The sequence below is a fragment of the Bos indicus x Bos taurus genome, chromosome 3 (genome assembly GCF_003369695.1).
Source record: "Bos indicus x Bos taurus breed Angus x Brahman F1 hybrid chromosome 3, Bos_hybrid_MaternalHap_v2.0, whole genome shotgun sequence".
In the NCBI taxonomy this organism is placed as follows: Eukaryota; Metazoa; Chordata; class Mammalia; order Artiodactyla; family Bovidae; genus Bos; species Bos indicus x Bos taurus.
This window is the reverse complement of record NC_040078.1, coordinates 106,718,100-106,741,454: the sequence shown is the minus strand read 5'-3', so window position 1 is coordinate 106,741,454 and position 23,355 is coordinate 106,718,100. Positions and strand designations below refer to the sequence as shown.

General features: G+C 43.6%; 1 protein-coding gene across 31 annotated transcripts in view; it reads left to right on the top strand.

The window, feature by feature from the left end:
- MACF1 (microtubule-actin crosslinking factor 1) overlaps positions 1-21,644 on the top strand; it is a 340,530-nt gene extending 318,886 nt beyond the window's left edge. For 14 of the 31 annotated variants that reach the window (XM_027537746.1, XM_027537747.1, XM_027537750.1 and 11 more), the window contains 11 exons: positions 206-217; positions 902-1,064; positions 3,161-3,315; positions 4,152-4,226; positions 5,355-5,372; positions 8,318-8,435; positions 9,219-9,287; positions 15,655-15,866; positions 16,395-16,505; positions 19,264-19,393; positions 20,172-21,644. In XM_027537746.1, coding sequence (XP_027393547.1) covers positions 206-217; positions 902-1,064; positions 3,161-3,315; positions 4,152-4,226; positions 5,355-5,372; positions 8,318-8,435; positions 9,219-9,287; positions 15,655-15,866; positions 16,395-16,505; positions 19,264-19,393; positions 20,172-20,428 — 1,320 coding nt within the window. In that variant the 3' untranslated portion in view covers positions 20,429-21,644. The remainder of the gene's footprint in view (positions 1-205; positions 218-901; positions 1,065-3,160; positions 3,316-4,151; positions 4,227-5,354; positions 5,373-8,317; positions 8,436-9,218; positions 9,288-15,654; positions 15,867-16,394; positions 16,506-19,263; positions 19,394-20,171) is intronic. The other 17 variants (XM_027537755.1, XM_027537751.1, XM_027537744.1 and 14 more) reach the window with 12 other exon arrangements.
- Positions 21,645-23,355: the final 1,711 nt, after the last annotated feature.

Sequence of the window (23,355 nt, the reverse complement as noted above, 5' to 3'; positions counted from 1 at the left end):
GTGTAAAGATATAAGCTCCTCAATTATGAAACGAGTAGTTTTTTTTAATAATCCTGTTATTTGTCGATTCTTCAGTAGATTATAAAAAGCAAATCTATTTTGAAGTATCATTAACCAATCTGAAAAATATAGTACTTCACTTCCTAGTTTCTAAAATAAATTGCTAATATCTTTTATATTTTTTTATTTGTGCATATCAAAGCAGCTATGCCCAGAAGTGAGTGTTCTGTGTTTTTTGTTGTTATTTCTGTAGATCCAGTTGAGTTATAAGCATATTTGGTTTTGGCTTTTTCTTTTTTTTTTTTTTCCCCATTCCTTCCAACTTTTTGGAGTTTGAAAGACCAGGGGGAAAACTGCTGCACTGTTTAAGTCATCCTGAGTCCGTGTCACTGGCATAGTCCAAGTAGCTCAGCATCACTTTGTCCACTGCACAGGCCCGCTGCTGTCCACCAGGACCAAATACTTAGAGTGGGAATCAGAGGGCAGTTCACTCCCTCTGGCGCCATCCAAAAGAAACACCACATAAGTGGGGCGCACTGAGGATTTCTCTTCTGGGGTAGAATCCATTCTTTTCCATCTGAGGGGATGATCCTTTGAGAAAATGCCAAGGGAAAGCAAGGCTGACCCCACCCACTCTTGTTGTGCGTGCTCCGTATCTTCCATGGTGGTTGTTGAGTTACTGTTTTTCTCACTGCTCCATTTTACCGCAGCTCGTGTAAGCAGTCATGGCTTTAAGTGAAGGAGCCAATGTGCCTTCACAAGAGGCAGCACAGAGATTTCATTCTTGGTCCCCTCAAAAGGCCCGCATGGCTTTGCTGGATGTCTGAAAGTTTGGGTATGCTCTGGGTAGGTTTGAAGACCAAAACAGCAGGTCTTGTTGACTCCTCTGATCTCTGTCTAGTTGAAGGAATTTGCCAACTTTGACTTCGATGTCTGGAGGAAAAAGTATATGCGTTGGATGAATCACAAAAAGTCTCGGGTGATGGATTTCTTCCGGCGAATTGACAAGGACCAGGATGGGAAGATAACCCGTCAGGAGTTTATCGATGGCATTCTAGCATCCAGTGAGTCCAGTCACAGTTCCAGACCCAGCCCACACCTAGACTCCCTGCACTTGCTTTGTAGAAGCAGGCTGTATTTCTGGCTAAACAGCCTTTCTTAAGTGAAAGCTGAAGTCTTGGAGCAGAAGTAATGTACCTGCTTACTAAAATTGGTCTATTGTTTTGATGGGAAGTCAGACCTCATTTTGTTTAGAATTAAAAAAAGCAAGTCTTATTTGACACATTATGGCAAGCAAAACACATTCAAGGTTTAGAAAAGGAGCTAACGATTGTGAATAATGAGGTTCTAAGTATAGGCAGACATTGGAGATACTGCAGGTTCACTTCCAGACCACCTTTATAAAGCAAATATTGGAACAGAGAGAGCCATTAGAGATTTTTGGTTTCCCAGTGATATAAAAGTTATGTTTATACTATACTGTAGTCTATTAAGTGTTCAATAGTGTTATACCTTAAGAAATGATGTATATACCTTAATTTAAAAATGTTTTATTGCTAAAATATGCTGACCATTGTCTGAGCCTTTAGCTAGTCATTATCATTTTGCAGTAGTAACATCAGAGATCATTGATCACAGATTACCATGACAAATATAATAATAATAATGGAAAATTTGAAATATTGCAAGAATTACCAGAATATGACACAGAGAGATATGAGGTGATCATATACTGTTGGGAAAATGGTGCCAATGAACCTGCTTGGCATGGATGGAGTTGGTGCAAACCTTAAATTTGTCTTAAAAAGAGGGGGATAACATCTGAAGCATAGTAAATGAAATCATATATTTTATAAGCTGTTACATAGATGCCAGAAACTGACATGAGATATGCCTATTAAATATTTTTTCAAGTTTTTCACAATATCAGTTGTTCAATAGGAATTCAGATTTTTTTTTTCTTTCAATTTTATTGAGATGTAAGTAGCATACAGCACTGAATAAGGTTAAGGTATACAGCATAATGATTTGATTTACGTATATGAAGTGATTATCACAGTAAGTTTAGTGAACATCATTTCATATAGGTACAAATTTAAGACATAAAAAAATTATTTCTTGTGATGAGAACTCTTAGGGTTTACTCTCAACAGCTTTTATATGTGATACAGCAGTGTTAATTATATTTATCATTTTGTTGTACATTACATCCCTCATCATGTCAGTTTCTGGCATCTGTATAAAAGCTTACAAAATGTGTGATCTCTTGTATTTTTAGCAAAAGGAATAAGTGAGGCATTTAGTTAAGTGACTTACACAGCACAGCTCACAGATGTGCTGCTTCACATGGAGGCCCAAGAAGGCCTGTCTGGAGGTAATACCTGAGTTGAGACCTAAGTGATGGTAAGGATTCAGCCACGTCAAGATTTCAGGGTAGAGACGGAGCCAGAACCGCAGCAGGTACAAAGTGCTGAGAGGCGAATGAACTTGGCAGGTTCTCAGAGGTTAGCATGGCTGGAGTGTCATGACCTCAAGATTGGTAAGATGTGAAGTTGGAAAGATAGAAAACAACTATTAATGTGGGGCTTTGTTGGCCATCATGAAGGGATCAGATCTTATTCTCGAGACAGTGGGCCGCCAGCAGAGATTTCCATCTGACAGACAGTGTAGTCCACTTTATGTCTTAAGAAGTCACTCTGGTTATTGTAACATTCACACTTTGGAAAGCAGTTGTGAGGAACCCAAAGCAATAATCTAAACGTAGGAAAACGTCACCCTGTTTATTCCAAATTGTCACTCTCCTGAAATAATGTAAATATCCAACCTATTGATAGTGGAGTGAATAAGTATATTCTGAAGTTTGGTGGGAGGTCTCTTGTTTTAAATTGCATAGGGGGTTGGGAGGGTTATGAGTCTATTAGCAAAAATGCCAAAAACCGAGTGTGTTCTGGGGCATGCTTTGAGTATGCCATAATATATTTTGGGGTGATGTTTATCTTCTTTGTAACTTTTTGTATTTTCTAAGTTTTCTAAAGGGAGCATGTACTGGTTTTCAGAAAAATAAAAGTGAAGACAAATTCTTTTAAAGAAGTATTTATATAATCTCCAGCCAGCCTTTTCTCTTAGTTAATGTTCCAAAATGTGATTAATTTTCCTCCAGAGTTCCCTACTACCAAGTTAGAGATGACTGCCGTTGCAGACATTTTTGACCGAGATGGGGATGGTTATATTGATTACTATGAATTCGTGGCTGCTCTCCATCCCAACAAGGATGCTTATCGACCAACAACTGATGCAGATAAAATTGAAGACGAGGTATGAGAAATAATTGTATTCTGCGTACATTTTTGACGACATGTTGCTACTGTCCTGAATTTGGTCGGGTGCAATTGCCATATCAGCTTTTCAGCATGTCTGTTGGGATGTGATTATCTGGAGTTCTGTTTGAGGATCCCCTGTTGGATGGTGGAGCCCCCTTGGGTATCCAGCTATTGAGCTGTGGCTCTGTCTCGATGAATTCACTCACATGAGTCACCTCTGTGTGGTGCTCTGCAGTTTCAAAGAACCTCTCCAGGGCACCACGTTGCCTAGAACAGACTCTGCCTTAGGGTCCAGGGGAGCATCTTCATATGTAGCATTTAAGGGTTGACACATAGTGTTTAAGATGTGCACCCACCAGCCTCTCTGCCTATTTAAGAACTGTATCACATTGAAAACTGCATCGTGCTAAAAAGTGTGAATTCATTAGGAGCTCATAGAATTGATCCTGAGATGGGAGAGGCAATGGGCCTGGTCTGGGGAGTGGTCCAGGGCCAGGCTCCTAGGTAGAGATGTAAATCAACTCATAATTTGCTGTTAATTAGTCAGTTAATATTGATGCATGCATATTAGCACATTTCTCTGAGGAAATTGTGAAGCAAGATGGAAGAATGTGTTGTATCATTACTGGTGAATTTCCTTTATATTCAGCATCTAACCGAATCTCCATGAGACTCACGACAGAAGATGAATGCGTGTGTTAAAAGCCTGGAATTCCTAAAAATACATAATGAAGAGCTTCTCTGATGACATGTGAAGATCTTTGTTTCTTTGAAGAGGAAGTCTTGCTTTATCCCTCACACTTTTCTTTTTGTTTTATTCACTACTAATAGGTCACAAGACAAGTGGCTCAGTGCAAATGTGCAAAAAGGTTTCAGGTGGAGCAGATTGGAGAGAATAAATACCGGGTAAGAAAGAGAAAACCAGTCCTTTGTGGTGGTCGTTCCTCCTGTGTGGCCCTTACAGGTGAAAGAGCCTGACACACGACAGATGGGTGACCCCAACTTCCCGCTCCCGAGGCTTGGAGGACCGGAGCCAGTGGGACTTGACATGCAGTGTCTGGCCCTCATCTTTGCAGGTGTCAAGTGTCCTGTGGGCTAAGATTCAGAGCCCCGCATAGTTGCATCTGGAAAATAGTGCCCTATTTGGTCCACAGTTGCTTGTATGAGATCCAATAGAGGAGACATTTCAGAGCCCTCTCTTCACTACTGAACAGGTCTTTGTGGGCGCGGAGGCACCTTTATCATAAGATAAGGAAACAGCTATCTAATGACTGGCCATTGCCCCCAAGGAGCTGGTTGTCATGAGCCCATATGGCTCACAGGCTCGGGGCTAGAAGAGCTGTGTCCAGGCCCCACGGGACTCTCAGCCTGCTCAGTAGTCTTCCCCAGAAAGCCATGCTGAGTAAGGCCATGAATGACAGTGAGCCATGCTGTGTTTTAGCTTCGTTTGGGGCCAGGCGGGGACATAAAAAGCATCTATGACAGGACTCCTAAAATGTACTCAGCAGCATGTCGGGATTCTCTAAGGTCCTAACGTAGATCTAGGATTGGCAAAGAGGATTTAGGTGGCCAATTCAGATAGAGTGACATGCAGCCAGTTAGGAACAGGAAAATGAGATTCATGGGCATGTCAAAACTGTCTTCAAGGTACAGCAGAGCCACCCAGTGCTGCTCTGAGCTGGGGAGCAGTGTCGCGTGGCTCTGCCTTAGATCCAGCCCAAGTTTTGGGTTATAATAAGGCTCCAAGCAGTCTTACCCTGGTCTGTTGAGTTTTGTTTTGTTTTAATTACCTGTGAGAGGGATGAATTAACAGGAGCAATATAGAGTGCAAAAGTTAGGTCTTCTTAGCTTGTAAAACCTCATCCCTGAGTCTGAAGCTGGATAAGAATATGGTCAGTATGTGTTGTTCTTCTTGAAACTGTTAACATGATTACATGATTTTCATTCCTTAGTGTTAATTTGACAAAATGTTCTCTGTTTTGTTTTGTTTTTTTTCTTCCATTTCCTCCATCCTTTACTCTTAACTGTCTATAGTTCTTCCTCGGCAATCAGGTACAGTGTGCCTTGCAAACATTCTTTTCGGTGGAAATGGTCTGTGTGGCTAATGCTGCCTGTTCTTTGCTATGGGGAGAGGACATAATCTGAAGCATGCCTGGGTCACATCAGGTGGTCTTACCAAGCAGAGAAACTGCTAGTGGGGCAAGTGTTCTAAAGCTGTCTTCCAGGCAAAAAGATACAAGTGTATATAATTTTCCATTCAAAATTTGATCAGCTAAAAACAATATTTTGCTGGGCTGAGTTACAAGTATATATAGTATGGTTCCAGGGAAGTCAACTGTGGTATCAGTCTATCCCACCTCTGAAAAGAGCCCAGTCTTGTCCTTCTGTTTTGGAAGTCAGAATACCAGACAGCACAGTTCTGATTTACACCCAAGTCTTTTGACCATTAACACAGAATTTATAATGCACACTAAGTCAAAAAAGTCTTGGGACATTTAAGGTACTCAATCTGTTTAAATACCTTATTAATATTTTAGTTGTATTTATATTTTTAATTGTAAGGTATGTGAGAAGTGTGGTGTGGAATCATACTTGGCTGTAGCCTGAAGTTTGCCAATTACAGCCAGCCAGTATGATCTAATGGGATCAAATTAAACTTGCAAAGAAGATTGAATGCTTTTGACTCTGCTTGGTAATTCTAACCTTTTAGATCTTTTTGAGGGCTCTGGGGTCCTATGTCTTTAAATGGAAGGAAGTTGCATGGGTAAAATTTGTCTTGGGAAATGAAATCAGAAACATTTGGTGGATTTGAGGCCTTCAATCAATGTTGAGTTCCAGGCACTGCCTTAACCACTAACTATAGTAACATTCTGGGCCAGTGGGAAGAACAAAGGATGGAAAGAAAATGAAAACAAGAACAGCCAAACTGACTTTAAATAAATCATTGCAGAAGAGTGCCAAGTAGCACCTAAGCTTGTGCCTGTTTGCTAATGACTGCATATGGGTACAGGGCCCCTTTGAAGTGGCACTGATGTCCTCCTCTACTCCACTGACCTGCAGAGGGTCAGAGGAGCCCATTCCAGTGTTGAGAACAGAATTATGAAGTTCATTTTATACACGAGGCACCTGAGGCCTTAAGGACCACTGTGCCCACAGTTACACAGGAAATACCAGAGCCATGACCCAGGTCACTGTAAGGGATTTTCCATTTAAGAGAAGGAAACAGAGCTTGCTGTTGCCCCTAAGACTGTCCAGAGGTCCTTGCTTCTCTGGCAACCCCTCTCTGCCAGATTTGTGCCGGTCCCTGTTTGTAGAGCTGTGGTAGTCCTTCCACACTCATCACTCTGGCCTCAGCTTCCCCAGACACTTTGGCCTCTGGCTTGGGTCAAACCTCCTTTTCCCCATAGCTCAGTAAAAGCAAGTTAGAATACTTCAGAGAGAGCTTTAGTAAGAAGTTAGGGGGAAAAAAGAATGAAATCAATGCAATTAGACTGACAAATCGTTGACGGGGCACAGTAATCTAAGAATATAGCTCAGCTTGGGGTTCCTTCCTGATTCCCCCTGGGAGACGCAGAGCTCCTTTCCTTCTCCCCTCACTTACCCAGAGAAGACCCCGAATCGTGACGCAAGCTGACACTGCGCTTAGATCCGATGGAATCCTCAGTGCCTACCTGCTCCCACTCATAGGGCCAGTGTCTGAGGGCAGCTTCCTTCCTGGGACAGGACGTTCATTCCCTCACGGTTCCGGTCCCCACTTCAGTGCTCTTCACACCACACTAGGCTGTGGCTGCAGTCACTTTGTATAAAAACCTATAACCTGGGTGAGATGAAAGATGAAGGACGGTTTTTATTTCCTAAGATAAGGGCTTGGGTGGGGCGTGGTATTTTTTTCAATCACCTTGCCTGTATCAGTGAGCTTGAGTGGGTACAAAGTCATATGGAGAATTACCACAAAAATACTAATTTTGAGAGAGGTTGATTATAGATCCTTCTCAAAGATCCTTTCTGGCATTTTCAAATTTTGTGCCCTGTTTCAAAGTTATGGTTCTCCTTTTAACTTTGAAAATCTTAAGTAATTGAATCCCCGCACTCCCTCCACCACCCCTGCAGTTCTCTTTGAATTAAACAATTTTAGGAATTCCATTTCTCCAACCATATGTTTGATTTTTGTTTTGAGGTCTCATGATTCTCTTCTGTTGCCTCTTTATTTTGGGAAGAGGATAATTTATGCAATAGGAAACTCCAAATGTTGATAGGGTTGGGAAGTTGGCATATTTGGCAGGAAAAAAAGGAAAAATAAATATCAGAAAATCATGCATGTTATAATATCGAAATAATTGTTGAAAACTACTTACAGTCAGCATGGTAGATTAAATTTTTAATTTCTTCAACTAAATTTTAGTATAAACACTATCTAATCATTTGTTCAGCTGAAGAAAATTTTCTGCTGATGACAATCACAATTAGAGAATATTTAAGGGTTTATTTCTAAAATAATGTGGAAAATCAAATTTCCTTCTAAGCTTGTAATGATGATGATGCTTTGCAAGGGTTTCCTTGAGACTTGAGATTATTTGCTGTTTTCCATTTAACTTTTGAGCACACTGTATTCAGAAGCTGACATCCACCTCATAGCTACCTTCTCTTTTATGGAAGCAAACTAGCTTAACAAAGAATTGTAGTGGATTTTAATTTGGGCAGTGTCTTTGAAAGACTCAAAGTGAGCTAAGGCCTTGTCTGCCCTCCACCTTCCCCTTTGGGGCAGGGTCACAACCCTCAGCACTTAAACTTTATTCCAGTAGAAAGTACGTCAAGACCGTGGCCTTTAACTTTTCCATATTTTAAGTTTTCTGTGAAAAATGCAAAAGAATGAGAGTTAAAATTCACCCCAAACTGCGAACTTGTCACTCCATCTGAATACAGTCTGCTTCGTTAGGGGCGTATCGACCCGCCCTGCCCCCCAGCGCCCTGGCTCACCTGTGTCCTTGGCCCTGCAGTTCGGGGACTCCCAGCAGCTGCGGCTGGTCCGCATCCTGCGCAGCACCGTGATGGTCCGCGTTGGTGGAGGGTGGATGGCCCTGGATGAGTTCCTCGTGAAAAACGACCCCTGCCGAGGTAAGAAGCCACGCTCAGCACACGTTACTTGTCAGCCGTGCCCTCACCACTGGTCTTCGTGATCCCATGGGGTGCTGACAGTGGGATCTGTTCGGTGTCTGTCGTTAAGCTGCCCAGATGTCACCCCAGTTAGTGCAGATGGGAACTTGGTCGGGGTGCCAGGGCAGACCAGGGGAGAGGGCAGGAGGGGTGGATGCTGTTGAGGGAGATGGGTTTCTAGAAACACAGTAAATAAGAATTAGGAATTTATTGGTGTCATGAAATATTTCCGTGTGAGGTGTTACACTAACACCAGCCTGGAAAGAAGCCCTAAAAAGGCCTGTCAGCTCCCTGTTGGTGCTGCTGCTGACCTTGCCTGGAATTTGTGCGTCTCAAAGTCGGGGAGGGTACTAGGCCCCTCCGGGGAGGAGAGGACTGGGATCTCCTTTAACCAGAAGGATGAAGAACATCTGGCAGCGGGCCTGGGCACTTGTAAGGCAGGGAGTCACCTGAGTGGGTCCGTGAGGTCTCGGTCTGCTTCATCCTACAAAGGCTGGCACACTAGCCCTGAGGCCAGAGAGAACGGCCAGCTGAGTGTGAGCGATGGCGCCTGCCGCTGGAGGCGTGTGGGGCCGCGGCCAGTGGGAGATGGTCAGATCCCGGTCGTGCATCCCCTTCAGCTGCTCCTTCCCAGCTGCATGTGGGTACGCAGGAGCCTCCCCGACTCTCCGCCGGTTTGTCTTTCTTGACCAATTTCTGCGTTTCCTGCTCTGTTTCTTTGTGTTTATGTATTTTTTATTCTAGTGCACCATCCTGGGAGTAAAATAAAGCGCTCTGATTCCAGCTCCTCGATTTCCAGTCAGTCTCCCATAGGTTGGCTTTTAAGCTTTGTCCCTCTTACCCACATCCCGGCCTGTTGAGAATGGCTTTGCTTTTTAAACTTTAGCATCTCTTGGCTCTGTGGTATCTGCTGCCTTTATGAATGCTTTGAAATAGCCAAACCATAGCTCTTCTAACTATTTTAAGTTGAAAAAGCATAAAATGTGCCTGTTGAGACAGTATCCGTGGAATTTGTTCTGAGTTTCTGTTTAACAAATACTTACAGGTTTTTATACTACACACTATTATAATCATTTTACCAATAATAACACATTTTCACCTCTAGGAGGTGTAGCTACTATTATTATCTCCATTATATAAAATAGCAAATTGAAGCACAGAAAAGGTAAACAACCTTCCTGAGGAGAGGCAGCTAATCAATGGCAGAGACAGGGTTCAGATCCCACAGTCTGGCTCCTGACCTACATGCTGCGTGTCTCGTGGGCTAACATACCCATCACCATCCCTTCTTATATGTGTGTTACTGCGTAATTAAATTGGTAAGGCTTACTTTATAAACCTAACAGAAATGTTTACAGTACTGTTACGTCGCTTCTTTGGATGTGACTTATTGTCAGAATCTGAAGCATTTAAAGCTAAAGGTTCTGGGACTTCCGGGCAGTCTAGCAATTGGGATTTTGCCTTCCAGTGTAGGGAGCACGGGTTCAGTCCCTGGTCGGGGAGCTAACATCCCATGTGCTTCCTGGCCCAAAATCCAAAACATGAAACAGAAGCGATATTGTAACAGATTCAGTAAAGACTTTAAAACTGGTCCACATCAAGACAATCTTTAAAAATAAATTAAAAATAAAGAGGGTTCTCACATAAATTCAGATACGCTCATAAATTCCTCTTAACTCATTCTGCATATACTCCAATAAACCCAGAGAAATAATAGGGCAATAATCTTCATTAGAAATTTCTTTTTATTAAAGTAGTTAGTTTTAAAAACACTTATTCTGATGAAAACTAGAGCAGGTTTAAATCTATTTTGGAATTTAATTATATCACGAACCAATTTCTTTGCTATAAAAATCCCTTTGATTATTTCCAATGAGAAGCAATATATATTTCTTTTTAACCTTAAGTCAGTAAAATAAGATTATTCATTTCCAAATCTATTAATAAAGTTTTATTTTTCATGTCATGTGTGATTGAACTGCATGTGACATTCTGGAATCTTTGCCTGTTTGCTGCCTGCTCTACTTGCTCTATTTACGATAACATTGTGCTGCTGGCCAAGGAGAACACTGCTTGCTTTTCCTTATCTTGTTAGCTAGAAATTGGAACCCCCAAGGATATATGGGAGGGCCATCTAGGAGCTATTTTCTGTGGAACATAGTAGCCTTTTTCAGCATCTCTTGGAGCAGACAAGGTAAGGCTCACCCTTATGCCCTCCCAAGGGTGCCCTCATCCTGATTCCATTGGCTATAGAGTCCAGAACTCCTGTTAGGCTTAAATATCATAACTCTACCATGATGGACAGGATGAGCTACATCCCAGCAAATAAAAGTTGTGCTAATAAAGAAACACTTAAGGGCCCAGGCAGATGTAATAAGTGACTTGGAAGGGCATGAACGTCACAATGAGAAGCTGCCTAGGATTCTGTGAGGATTACTATGGCTTCTTGAAGCTCCACTTTGGTGGACTTTTTATTCATTTGGATTGCATTTACTTGGCTGTACCATAGAGAATGTTGTTCTATGGAGAGTACAAAATTTATAATATTAATGTTGCGTAATCGTGTTATCTGCCATTACATAGCTGTTTAAGATGATGAAAGCTATCTCAGCCTGCACATTTCTGTAACCAAATGTAAAGGTTAAAGTAGTCAACTCAGTAGGTTCCTGGTACTGCCAGAATTGGAGATTTGACTTTCTGAATTGAGCCGTGGCAAAGGCAATCATGTTTGGATGGAGATAATGAATACGTGCACATTTACCCTAGGGGTCCGTGAATGTTTCTGAGCATTAGACAGATTAGTTCCCTGCAATTTTACTGACTATCTAGAAAAACTTTATTGTGAAGATTTAAAAGACAGTTTGGCTTAGAACTGATTTTTTAATTATATGGTAAAATACATGTAACTTACCATCCTGACCATTTTTAGGTGTACAGGTCAGTAGCACATTAACACTGTTGCACTAGTATCACAATCCGCAAGCTCCCATCCACAGAACTCTTCATCTCGGTATACCAGAACTCTGCCCGGTAAACAGTGGAAGTGAATTTTACCTAACAGGCATGTTGCAGCCAAAATCAGTGGCTAGCAGTAGTCTCTTAGAAAAATGATGATCTCTCTGGTGGTTGAAAAACTGAACTTGAAATGACTGCCTTTGGGGTCTGGGCCCTAAGATATGATCTTTTAAAAAAAAAAACAAAAAAGGCATGGTCAAACGCATCTGTAAGTAAGCAGGTTTCTTTACTGCAGGACTTTTCAGAGTTTATAAAATGCTGATTGCATTAGGGCTCTCCTAGAGAGAGAGAGGGAAAAAAATGTAGAATCCAGTGTTTACTAAACTTCTCTTCGTAGGAAACCCCTCAGAAGCCTCAGTTTGGGAAATGCTGCTGTAAGCAATGAAAGACCATGGAAAGGTTTTACACTGTTTAGAGAGATCAGATTGCTATTTAGAAATTCAGTCTGGGGAATGAGGAGTGAGGGAGGGATGGGGTTGAGATGAGAAACACAGAGACCATTTGGAAGCCTGTTACAGTGGTCCAGGGTTGGGGAGATGCTCCGTGAACCACATAAGTTTGAGGTGTGCCAGAAGTCTGAGGGGATTCAGGAAGTATTAGAAGGTGGAGTCAATGGTAGGCTGAACTGCCATCATGAGGGAGGGGCCTACGTCAACAGCCAGGTTTCTGCTTCAGTCATGTCTAATCAGTATTGGAGGTAAGGGTCTGGCATCCAGGAGAAGGTCTGCACTGGGGGTGTAACTGAGAGGCAGGCAGGACCTGATGATGGTGCTAAAGTCTCCCGTGGATGAGCTCCTCCCCAGGTTGAAAGTCTAAGAGGGAGAACAGGACTGCGGACAGAACCAGGGGGACATCAGCATTGAAGAAGTGAGTGGGACGGGGTAGTCTGCAGGAGGACACAGGCAGGGGTCTTAGAAGCCAAGGGAGAGTATTTCAAGAGGAAAATAGTAACTCCCCCACTTGTTGTCGTTTGACAACAGCAGAGAAGAGTTTTTACCTGTCAGGTTTATCTGGTCTTTACCTGTTTTCAGGTGACATACATGAGTGCACACATACTCTCTCAATACAGAGAGCACTGGCCAGAGTGAGGTAAATGGAATGTATTCATGACGTTATTTTTGAGAGTGTACACTGGTGTAAAGTTTTGTAGAGCAGTTGCTGTTTAGTTGCTAAGTATGTCTGATTCTTTGTGACCCCATGGACTATATATATAACCCACCAGGCTCCTCTGTCCATAGAATTTCCCAGGCAAGAATACTGGAGTGGGTTGCCATTTCCTTCTCCAGGGAATCTTCCCAACCCAGGGATCAAACCCACACTTCCTGCTTGGCAGGCAGATTCTTTACCACTGGGTCACCAGGGAAGCTGTAGATCAGTTGACAAGTACCAAAAACCTTGAGTGTGCATCCTTTCTCCCCAGCAAATGCACTTGTAAAGACTTACCTTAAAAGGAAGTCATGGATGGGCACAAAAACTTTTTTCACAGCATTGTATACAGTGTGTTAAAAATTATGAACAAACACAACACAGGGTTGGTGAAATAAACTCATTTCAATATGATGAAATAGTACTTTGCAGCTAGCTGAAGTTATGTCACATATATCAAGCATGGAGAAATGTTTCTGATGTTTCTGCATTTTTTATATATGGACATACATATACACAAAGTTGTGCAGAGGAATAAAGATACTAACAGTTCAATGGTATTGTCCCCTAAGGTTAAGCAGTTTTAATTCTTTGTAGTTTTCTGTAGATTTCAACCTTTCTACAATTTAAAAGCATCCCCTGAGGCAGAAGTGGTCTGTGACCCTTGCCAGTGATTACCCCGGGGAGGGGGCTTGTTAGAGGGGCATGGAGCCCAGAGTGGGATGAGCTCGTGTAGCTGATGATACAGGGAGCTGGGGGTGGGCAGAGGGCAGCTCGGGTGGAAGATGAGGATTCTGGTTCGAGTTCTTGCGTAGTTTTCCCTGCCCTCAGCCTCTGAGTGTTGCAGTTTTCCGTGACGTGGGGATGCTGACTGGCTACCGAGAAGAGTCAAGCATAGTATTTACACGTGATCACGCGCTGTAAACTGGCATGGGGAACATGTTATCATTACATTATTGCATTTAACATGTAATTGCCCTCATCAGTGATGCCATTTCAAAGTCTTCCTCTTGTGTCACTGTGGTGTTTTCTGGAGAGTGAGCTCAGTGAACTGTTAAGCCTCATAGGTTTAAACCACACGTCTGAAGTTCTGTCTGGCCTAGGGTCATAAACAGCTCCTCTGAGGCGTCGTGGTCCTCAGTTGAGTAACGATTTCTGTTTGTCAGTGTTCCTTCAGCACTTGCTGTGCATCCGCCGTTGTGCTGGGCATGTTAACAAACATAAGATAAAATAAATATTTAGCAACACAGAATGTTATTAAGTACCCAGGTTAGTGCTGAAGGAAATTCTCTTTAAGAATCATGAGTTTAGACACTGAGGGAAGTGCTAGAGTTTGGAAAAAGGACGAGTAAGGAACTAGAGGGCCCAGGAATGAACCTTGAAGGGCATGTTCTATTGGGGCCCGAGAAGGAAGGAAACAGGTTAGCATTCCAGGAATGCTACACCGTCAGACAAGAAGGACCCATAGACATCAGTCAACCTGAGTGATCACCTGTAGGGAGGCTGAGGAAACAGAGCCCCAGGCAGGAGGGATCACAGCTGGGAAGAGCCTGGACTGTAACTCAGAGGTTTTGATATCCAGGTTAGCCCTTTTAAGCTGATACTCTGATATGTTATGTCAACTTCACGTATTGAAAAAATTTGGATTTGACTTAGGAATTTAAACCACTCTGCTTATGAAGCCTTGTGCAACCTGATTTAAAGTCTGATTCTACCAAGATTGCTCAAATTTCTTGAGGACTTGTGGGACTGGGCAGGAGAGAGCAATGTATACCATTACCTGAAATCTTCTAAACTTGCAGTTTCTGGCCAAAGTAAAACATCTAATATAGGGGAAAATGGCAAATAGTTTGTTTATGATGGTTCCCTTTTCCCAGGCTTTACTAACAGTCCAGTTCATTTAGACCCATCTTAAACAGGGAGCAGCTTGAGGGTGAATAAGGAGACAGAAGGTGATCACAGAATTAACACCTTTCAGTGAGGTGTGACTTAAGAACACGTTGCAGAGGAATTGTTTCTTTTAAATTCATAATGTCTTTTGCAGTTAACTTGTGTGTTGGCAGTACTTGTTATCTTCCGACCGAATCCAAACGCGGGGTTCTGGTCCAGTGGCCCCGGGAAGCACTGCTGTGTTCCCAGGCTCTCCGGCCGGCGTCCCTCTCCCCCCGCAGGTCTGCCCTCAGCTTCTCGTGGCTTTCAGCTTTTGACCGAATGGTTTCTCACTGGCAAGTTCTGTGCATGGTCTTGATCTCTTTCTCTCTCTCCTCCCACATGTTTGCTTCTTAACAGTTCAGCCCAGATCTTTTTACTGTCCCGAGTTCCTGGACCCCTTTCTTTAGGATTATTACCAACTGAATTCAAGTACAAGAGTCTAGATCAGTGGTCCCCAACCTTTTTGGCACCAGGGACCAGTTTCATGGAAGACAGTTTTTCCACAGAACCAGGGGAGGGGTAGGTTCTGGATGATTCAAGTACATAACGTTCATTGTGCCCTTTATTTCTAACCAAATGCCACTCCTGGTCTGATAGGAGGTACCGGTCTGTGGCCCAGAGGTTGGGGACCCTTGTCTAGATGATGTCAATCTCAGTGATCTGTTTTTCTATACCGTTTCATTACCGTGTGTCCTGCAAGAGTTGAGCAAAAAGTACACATGTCCTGTGAGAGAGAAAAGAGGGGTTTTGATTTAACCTCGGAGGTTTGTGGACTGCTGCACCTGCTCTCTCTTGACCCCGGGGGACAGTGGCGAGGCAAGGTCGTGACTGCAGCATGGGGCGGCGCTTGGCACACAGAGTTCTTTATTACAGCAAACCGAGGGGTTATTAGTTAATGAGTCTGCTGTGGGTAAGAATCATGACAAGGCTGATAAATCAGGAATTTATTTTAAAAGAAGCTGCAGATGGTACTAAACCTATCAATTATGTAACTGTTTTCGTGGGGTCAAGCAGCTGTGTGACCACCGAAGATACACTTTCTCAAGGTTGACTGTCCCTGTGTGTGTGTGTTTATTCCTTTTTCTAGCTCGAGGTAGAACTAACATCGAACTTAGAGAGAAATTCATCCTCCCTGAGGGGGCATCCCAGGGCATGACCCCTTTCCGGTCCCGGGGTCGAAGGTCCAAACCATCTTCCCGCGCAGCCTCCCCTACTCGCTCCAGCTCAAGTGCTAGTCAGAGTAACCACAGCTGTACATCCATGCCGTCTTCTCCAGCCACCCCAGCCAGTGGCACCAAGGTACGTACAGCCTCGGGTATGACCTCCTGCCCCGCTCCCAGCTCTGCACGTGGCCATTGTTCAGTGTAGCCTCTGAAAGACTCCAGTGAGGAGAGGAACTTGCAGACATATAGACCAGGCTGGCCAGGCCCTAGTGGTACACAGATCTGGACCCTTAATATGGCCGCAAAGGACGTTTAAATAGGAATTGAGTCGTTAGGTCCAAAGTGCTTCTTTCCACCTGTTCCCATTTTGAGTTTGAACCCATGCAGAGTTACTGATCTTGAAAATCCAGGCACTGTCTGTGCAGCTGGAGCTAAGAAAGAGAGAAGCTCGTTGTGATGATGGGTTGTAGATGAAGAATGCTGCTGCCTTTCTGCCTCGGCCCCTTTCACCCCGTTGGACTGATGCACATTTTATTTTGTTTTCTGTTTCTTTAAAATTTAGTGTCTTCTATTTATTATTTATTTATTTTATGTTCCCAATTTGCTCCTTTTGTGTTCCACTTTCAATTGTTCCCGTCCTTCCCTTTGGATTTCCGTTTCACAGACTCCGCTTCAGTTCTCTCGCTGTTATGACAAACCCTGGCTGGTAAACAGTAGAGCTGGCACCCCTGTCAGGGGCAGCCACTATCCTGACCTCCAGCTGCCCAGCCCCGAGGTAGAGTATGGCTTTGCTGACTAAGGACACAGGCACGACCAGGCCCTCGCTCATGCCGAGAACCTGACCAGCTCTTCCTCCTGACACGAGTCCGTGCTCTTTTCCATCTTTGTGGTGTTTGCTTTCACAGCTGATTCATCCCGTCCATTGTCTTTCAGGGGTTTCTAACTCGGATTCACCAAAATTGGAGATAAATAAGAGATGCCTGAGACTGGATTGTGTAACAACTTCCCAACAGTCCTTAGAATGATACTTGCTCAGGGTGGTAAACAGTGGTCATTTGTGGTGATTTGTTTATCAATATTGTTTATAATCAGGCCTCTTGGAGTCTCCAGACGTTGTATCTGACACAAACGAGTTATGAACACTTGAAATTCAACGACGGCGCATGTTCAACAGTGTTCTACCTTTGCTTAGGACAGAAGAGTGGCTGGCAGCCTCCCGCCCGGAGTCACATTCCGGGGGTGGTTGGTGTTGCCACACTGGTCCGAGGCTTGGGCGCTGCCTCCTTCAGCCAAGCATAGCATTTGTGGACACTGCTCTGAGGCTTGGGTTTTAGTTTCTGAATTCCTTGGCCCAGGCACTTGGGTTTCAATAGCCTTGATTTGAATACACATGCCAGCGGCTCAGCATGTTCAAGTGCAGTCATTAAAATGCCCAAGTGCCTTTGGAAGAGCAGTGTTTCAGAAATAAGATGTGGACTAGCAGCTTGTCTGATAGCTGTACAACTGGCACTCTAGCTCCTGCCGGGAAACACTGGGTTCTTGTGCCTCAAAATGTGGCACTGTGTCTAGTCGTGTAAAGCTTCAACCAGTGTAAACAGGAGGTACAAGAAGCCAGTGTCCACAATGGACTCGCTTCTCTGGGTTTCATCCCGCTTCAGTTCAGAAATACATCTGGCTTAGAACGTGATCTGGGGACCCACTGACACTAAATCCCCGTGATTCAACCTGCCTATCCTGCTTTTTCTTCTTTAGTGGCTCCAGTTTCATGAAAGTCTCAAAAGTTCTAGAATTTTTAATGTTTTAATTATGAAGTGCCAATTCTCATAGGATTCTGGTAGATCAGCTTTTCTGTCTTAAGGTTTTACCTTTGGTTTCCTTTCATTTCAAGATTTCATCTTCTCTTAACTACTGGTATTCTGCACACTGTCCTGGTGCAGACTCCCAGCCCAACATCTCTGGGGCCACGTCTGCCCAGCAGCAGTAGCTTCTGAAACTGGTGCTCTTCCTCCTGTGTGGGCCAGGAGGGTTTGTGCTGGAATGTAAATCCCTCTGTTGCTTTTGCTCTTTCTTTATAAAGAAAAAAGAAACACAACAAAATGGGTTGCTTTACTCTTTTCTTTGTATAAACATCTTAAAAGTCCTGGAAAACAATTTACATGATTGATTTCAAAGAAAAATTAGAAGAGCTGTGGCATGAGTGATACTCAAAATAGATTTAAAATATTTTCTCTCCAGATTCTTTAAAAAAATATATATATACACTCAGATGGTAAATGGAGCTACTACCAGCATCAGTAATGATACATACATCTAGCCAGCTCTTTGCCACTTTGGGAAGTGCTTCTGCATGCGACTTATTCACTCAACAAGTTTATATTGAGCCCCTCGTCTGTGCCAGATGTAGTACTAGGTGTCTAGGGTGTGACAGGGAGCAAAGTAAGTCCCTGCTTTTCTGGAGTTTCTGCTTTAACCTGGGAGATTTCAGGCAGCAAACAGGGAGCCTTCCTGGGCTGTTGAAGGGATAGCAGCAGGCCAGTGGCTGCGGTGGACTGAACACAAGGGAGTGTGTAGCAGTGGGGTTCGGAGAGTCAGGCTCCTTCCCTGGTCTCCAGGGCGAGAAGTGGAGGCATGCATGCCAGTGTATGTTAAGTCCAGACCCAGGCCCTTCTGGTCCCAGGCCATTCAGAGCCTTGTTCCTCATACCACAGCCCCACTCTCGTGTGCTTCTCCTAATCATTTATTTGATCAGGTCAAGTAATTTAATCTTCATTCTACCAGTGAAGAAATAGATCTACTTCAGTGAATTTACTGCATCTCTGTGATAGGGACTGGAGTAATATTTGGATCTCCATGTTAACAATTTGGGGTTAGAATTCATATGTCACATGCTGCTGCTGCTGCTGCTAAGTCGCTTCAGTCATGTCCGACTCTGTACGACCCCGTAGACGGCAGCCCACCAGGCTCCCCTGTCCCTGGGATTCTCCAGGCAAGAATACTGGAGTAGGTTGCCATTTCCCTCTCCAATGCATGAAAGTGAAAAGTGAAATTGAAGTCGCTCAGTCGTGTCTGACTCTTAGCGACCCCATGGACTGCGGCCCACCAGGGTCCTCCGTCCATGGGATTTTCCAGGCAAGAGTACTGGAGTGGGGTGCCATTGCCTTCTCCAGCCCCAAAACTTTGATACTTTGGAGTATTTGGATTTCTTACCTTTACTCATTTATCATATTTCTGTTTGTTATGACTATTGTAATCTTAGCATTTGAGGATTTTTTTTTTTTTCTAGTAGAAATTTGTCAATAAGATAAAAGGCATTGGAAGACATTTTAAAACCTTAAATTGGCACATGAAGGCTTTATTTTGGAAATGCTCCAAATTCATGACCTAGCATACTTTCAAAATAAATCATTGTTTTCCTGGACTTTTAACTAGCTTTTCAGTTTTTTAGAAAATTAGGAGGGCTTAAGTAAACCTTGTAAAGTGGAATTCTGTCAACAATTTCACCAAGTAAATATGACCTTTTTATTTTTTTTAAGGTTATTCCATCAACAGGCAGCAAGTTGAAACGACCCACACCCGCCTTTCATTCAAGTCGAACGTCGCTTGCCGGCGATACTAGCAACAGTTCTTCCCCCGCGTCCACGGGTGCCAAAACTAACCGGGCAGGTAAGGACCTGCCCCAGCTCTTCTCCACTGTGGGTAGGGGCGAGGGCATGGCCAGGCCCTCTGGAAACAGCAGGCTCCCCGCAGTGCTTCACTCCTCCCTGAGGAGCAGAGATGGAGAGAAACACAGATGCGGTGCCCAGAGGACAGCTGGCTCAAACCTTGCCTCCCGAGAGCAGGCGCTCCCACAGCCAAAGCCACAGCACCTGTTCGCCATCAGAAATGATTGTACGGGGGAAAATGTAAGGGGGAAAGGGCCTCCTAGAGCCAGGCCTTCCTAACACACCGTATTTATGTTGGCTCGGAGCTGAGAGTCAGGGGAGGATCACGTCTGCTCACTTGTGGACGTTCCTCCTGGGAACCTAGGGCTTTGGCTTCCACTTGCTGCTGTTTACCGGCCCTCCTGCCCCCCATTCTTAGTCCGCCCATGCGGCTCTCTCCTCCGAGCTGAGGCCCAGGGCAGCCCCGCTCCGCTCTGCCATGGGGACGTGTGAGGTGATGGTGCTGCTGATAGAAGCTGCTTTCTGTTCCTCAGGACGCTTCTCAGGTAGAAGCCCAAAGTCAGAAAAGGCTTCGGCAACTTCTGTGTAGGTGAGAGAACCAAGATTCAGAAAGACTCTGGTTTGCCCATGGTCACTCAGCACGTCAGGTGGTATTAGGATCAGAACCCTGGCCTCTGGTTCTTTTGTTCTCCACACCACCGCCACCATGCCCTCCACCCACCCCACCCACCCACCAGTGCTGTCTCTATTAAGTCTGCCACTTTATTCTTAAATTCCAGACCCTAAAAAGTCAGCCAGTCGCCCTGGAAGTCGAGCTGGCAGTCGGGCCGGGAGTCGAGCCAGCAGCCGTCGAGGAAGCGATGCCTCTGACTTTGACCTTTTAGAGACACAGTCTGCGTGTTCAGACACTTCAGAGAGCAGTGCCGCAGGGGGCCAGGGCAGCTCCAGGAGGGGGCTCAACAAGCCTTCCAAAATCCCCACCATGTCCAAGAAGACCACCACTGCCTCCCCCAGGACTCCGGGCCCCAAGCGATAACACTGTACAAGCACCCCCAAGCCTCTCTCCACTTTGAATCCTGCTCCATGCATTGGGTGTATATTTATTCTGAATGGGAGAAGTTATATTGTTAAAAGTGTAAAAGAATAATTGTGTTATGAAGCTGCCTTATTTTTTTTTTCTTTTTGTAAGTTACTATTTTCATGTGAATATTTATGTAGATAAAATTTGCCTCCTGGTAACCCTGTAATGGATGGGGCCCAGAAATGAAATATTTGAGAACAAGCAAAAAGGTCAAGATGCAAATGTGTATTAAAAAAAAAAGCCTCTAAATAGGGTTTCTTTGCGGTGCAGGGTTGTAAACCTGCTTTATCTTTTAGGATTATTCCTAAATGCATCTTCTTTATAAACTTGACTTGCTATCTCAGCAAGATAAATTATATTAAAAAAAAAAAATAAGAATCCTGCAGTGTTTAGGAACTCTTTTTTTGTAAATCACAGACACCTCAATTAGTGAGAACTGAGGGGAGGGCACTTCTGATTGCTTTTTCCATTGTTTTTAATGTTGTGTGATTTTAGCTGAAGAGAGGGAACCTCATGTAGGTAATGTTTGCACATGATACAGCAAAAGGAGTTCATTGCAATACTGTCTTTGAATACTGTCTCAGTACTGGGCGTTTAAAGGACAAATAGCTGCTAGAATTCAGGGTGGTAAACGTAACTCTTCAGAAGACGTCAGAACATTGGGGGTTTGTAAGAGTCCTGGTTCATAACTTCCTATCCAACCTGGCCGCTAATAACTCATGTGCTCACTGGGACCCAGGCCGTCAGCAAAGGGAGACTCCCTGGTGGCATCGTGAATTACAGTTTGTTTATCTGCATTTTTTGCTATTTATTTAAAATGGTCGATCAACTTCCCACAAACCGAGGAATGAATTCCACAAGCCTATTCTGAAAATGTGGACATAAAACAAAACATTCGCTCATCCTTTAAAGGAGTTCACCAGCACACTTGTTAACAAGTCCCGTTTGCTTCCGTCTTTTTTTGTGCGTAATAAAGTCAACTGACCAAGTGACCATGAAGAGGGGCTGACTGGGGCTCCTGATTTTTAGCTGCTGTTCCTCTTCAGCTCTGACCATGTTGCTGTGTGATTATCTCAATTGGTTTTAATTGAGGCAGAAACTGAAGCTCTACCAATGAACTGTTTAAAAACAAGACACACTTTTGTATTAAAATTGCTTGCAGTAACAAATATTTTGTATTTCCTGCCTTTTTTTTCTCAACCATTACCTTATATATAACATATTACTCTGGGGAATGATTGTGTTTTAGATACTTCAGTGTATTATTCAAATCCAGATATCTTGGATAAATTATGGAGCTCATTAATAATTTTTTCCTTGTGTATCTTATTCTCGTTAATTTCATTTAACAAGGGAACAAAGAAATAGACGGTTATTAATGTAAATCTGTAGGGCTATCTACCCCACTTACATCATTAAACAAATAACCAGTATGTAAGAAGATTTCTGTTGTAGAAATCACAGGCCTTAGAGCTTCAGAATATGGGCCAGTTTCCCACAGTATGCTGAAATTTCTGGTTAAATGGTAGAATAAATAGGATTTCAGAGGTAGAAACAAAAGTGGTCATCAAATCTAGCTCCTTTGTTTTATAGACAGAGAAACAAATGGGAAAGTGGGAAGAAAGTAATTTTCCCGTGATCACATAATAAATAAACGGCAGGAGTGGACCTTGAATCTAGTCCTTGGCTCCCTATCCAAGCCTGCCAGTTCTTTTCCCTTCAGCCCCTCGTTGGCTTTTAATTAGAACAGCCAAATATTAAGTAACTCTGACACAGGAGTTAGACTAGGAAATAACTAGAGAACTTTAGAGGTAAGAGGGATTCAACCTCATCCACCTGCATCCTTGCTCATTGGGTCACACTCCCCTTGTGATATGGGAATTCAATAAGAAGGACACAGGATTGCCAGAGCTGTTTGAGGCCAAATATCCCAAGAGAATGTGCAGCCTGACAGATTCTGAAGCAAGAGCTTACTCTGTTCTCTGTGGAATCAAGTTTAACTTCAGACTGTTAGAACTTTGTAGGAAGGTGTTTTCACTCAAAATCTGCTTACCCCTCTAGACTTCCTAGCTGCAGAAGCATGCTGGAAGGAGCTCGATCTGCACTTTCTCAGAATCTGGACCACAGTCACTTGTTTTTCTTACCAAGGAATTCAGGGTTTCTCTCAGTCTTTGCAACAAAGTTCAGCTAGAGTGCACTCTGCAGAAAGTGCATTTCCATTCAATAAACACCTGTGTGCAAGACCATGTGGAAAATTTAGGGATAACAGGAAAGGGGTTAAAACTGCAGTTCTGTGACACAAGTGCTGAACAAGTAATGCAGACTTGGTGTCTGCTAGGATAGAGGAGGGCGGGTTCTGGAGCCTTGAATAACAACAGCTAACATGTATTGAGTGCTTGCTGTGTGCCATCTCTGTGCTAAGGCTCTATGTACATTCTTACATAATTCACATCATAATCCTACAATTATGAGCCTCACTTATAGATGAGGGACAGCCTGAGAGAGGTTCAGTGACTTGCCCAAGATCACAAAGTTGCCAAGTGGCTGGGGAAGCCCTTGTTTGACCCAACTCTGGACATGGAACAACAGACTGGTTCCAAATAGGAAAAGGAGTACGTCAAGGCTGTATATCATCACCCTGCTTATTTAACTTCTATGCAGAGTACATCATGAGAAATGTTGGACTGGATGAAGCACAAGCTGGAATCAAGATTACTGGGAGAAATATCAATAACCTCAGATAGGCAGATGACCCTTAAGGCAGAAAGTGAAGAAGAGCGAAAGAGCCTCTTGATGAAAGTGAAAGAGTGAAAAACTTGGCTTAAAACTCAACATTCAGAAAACTAAGATCATGGCATCCAGTCCCATCACTTCATGGCAAA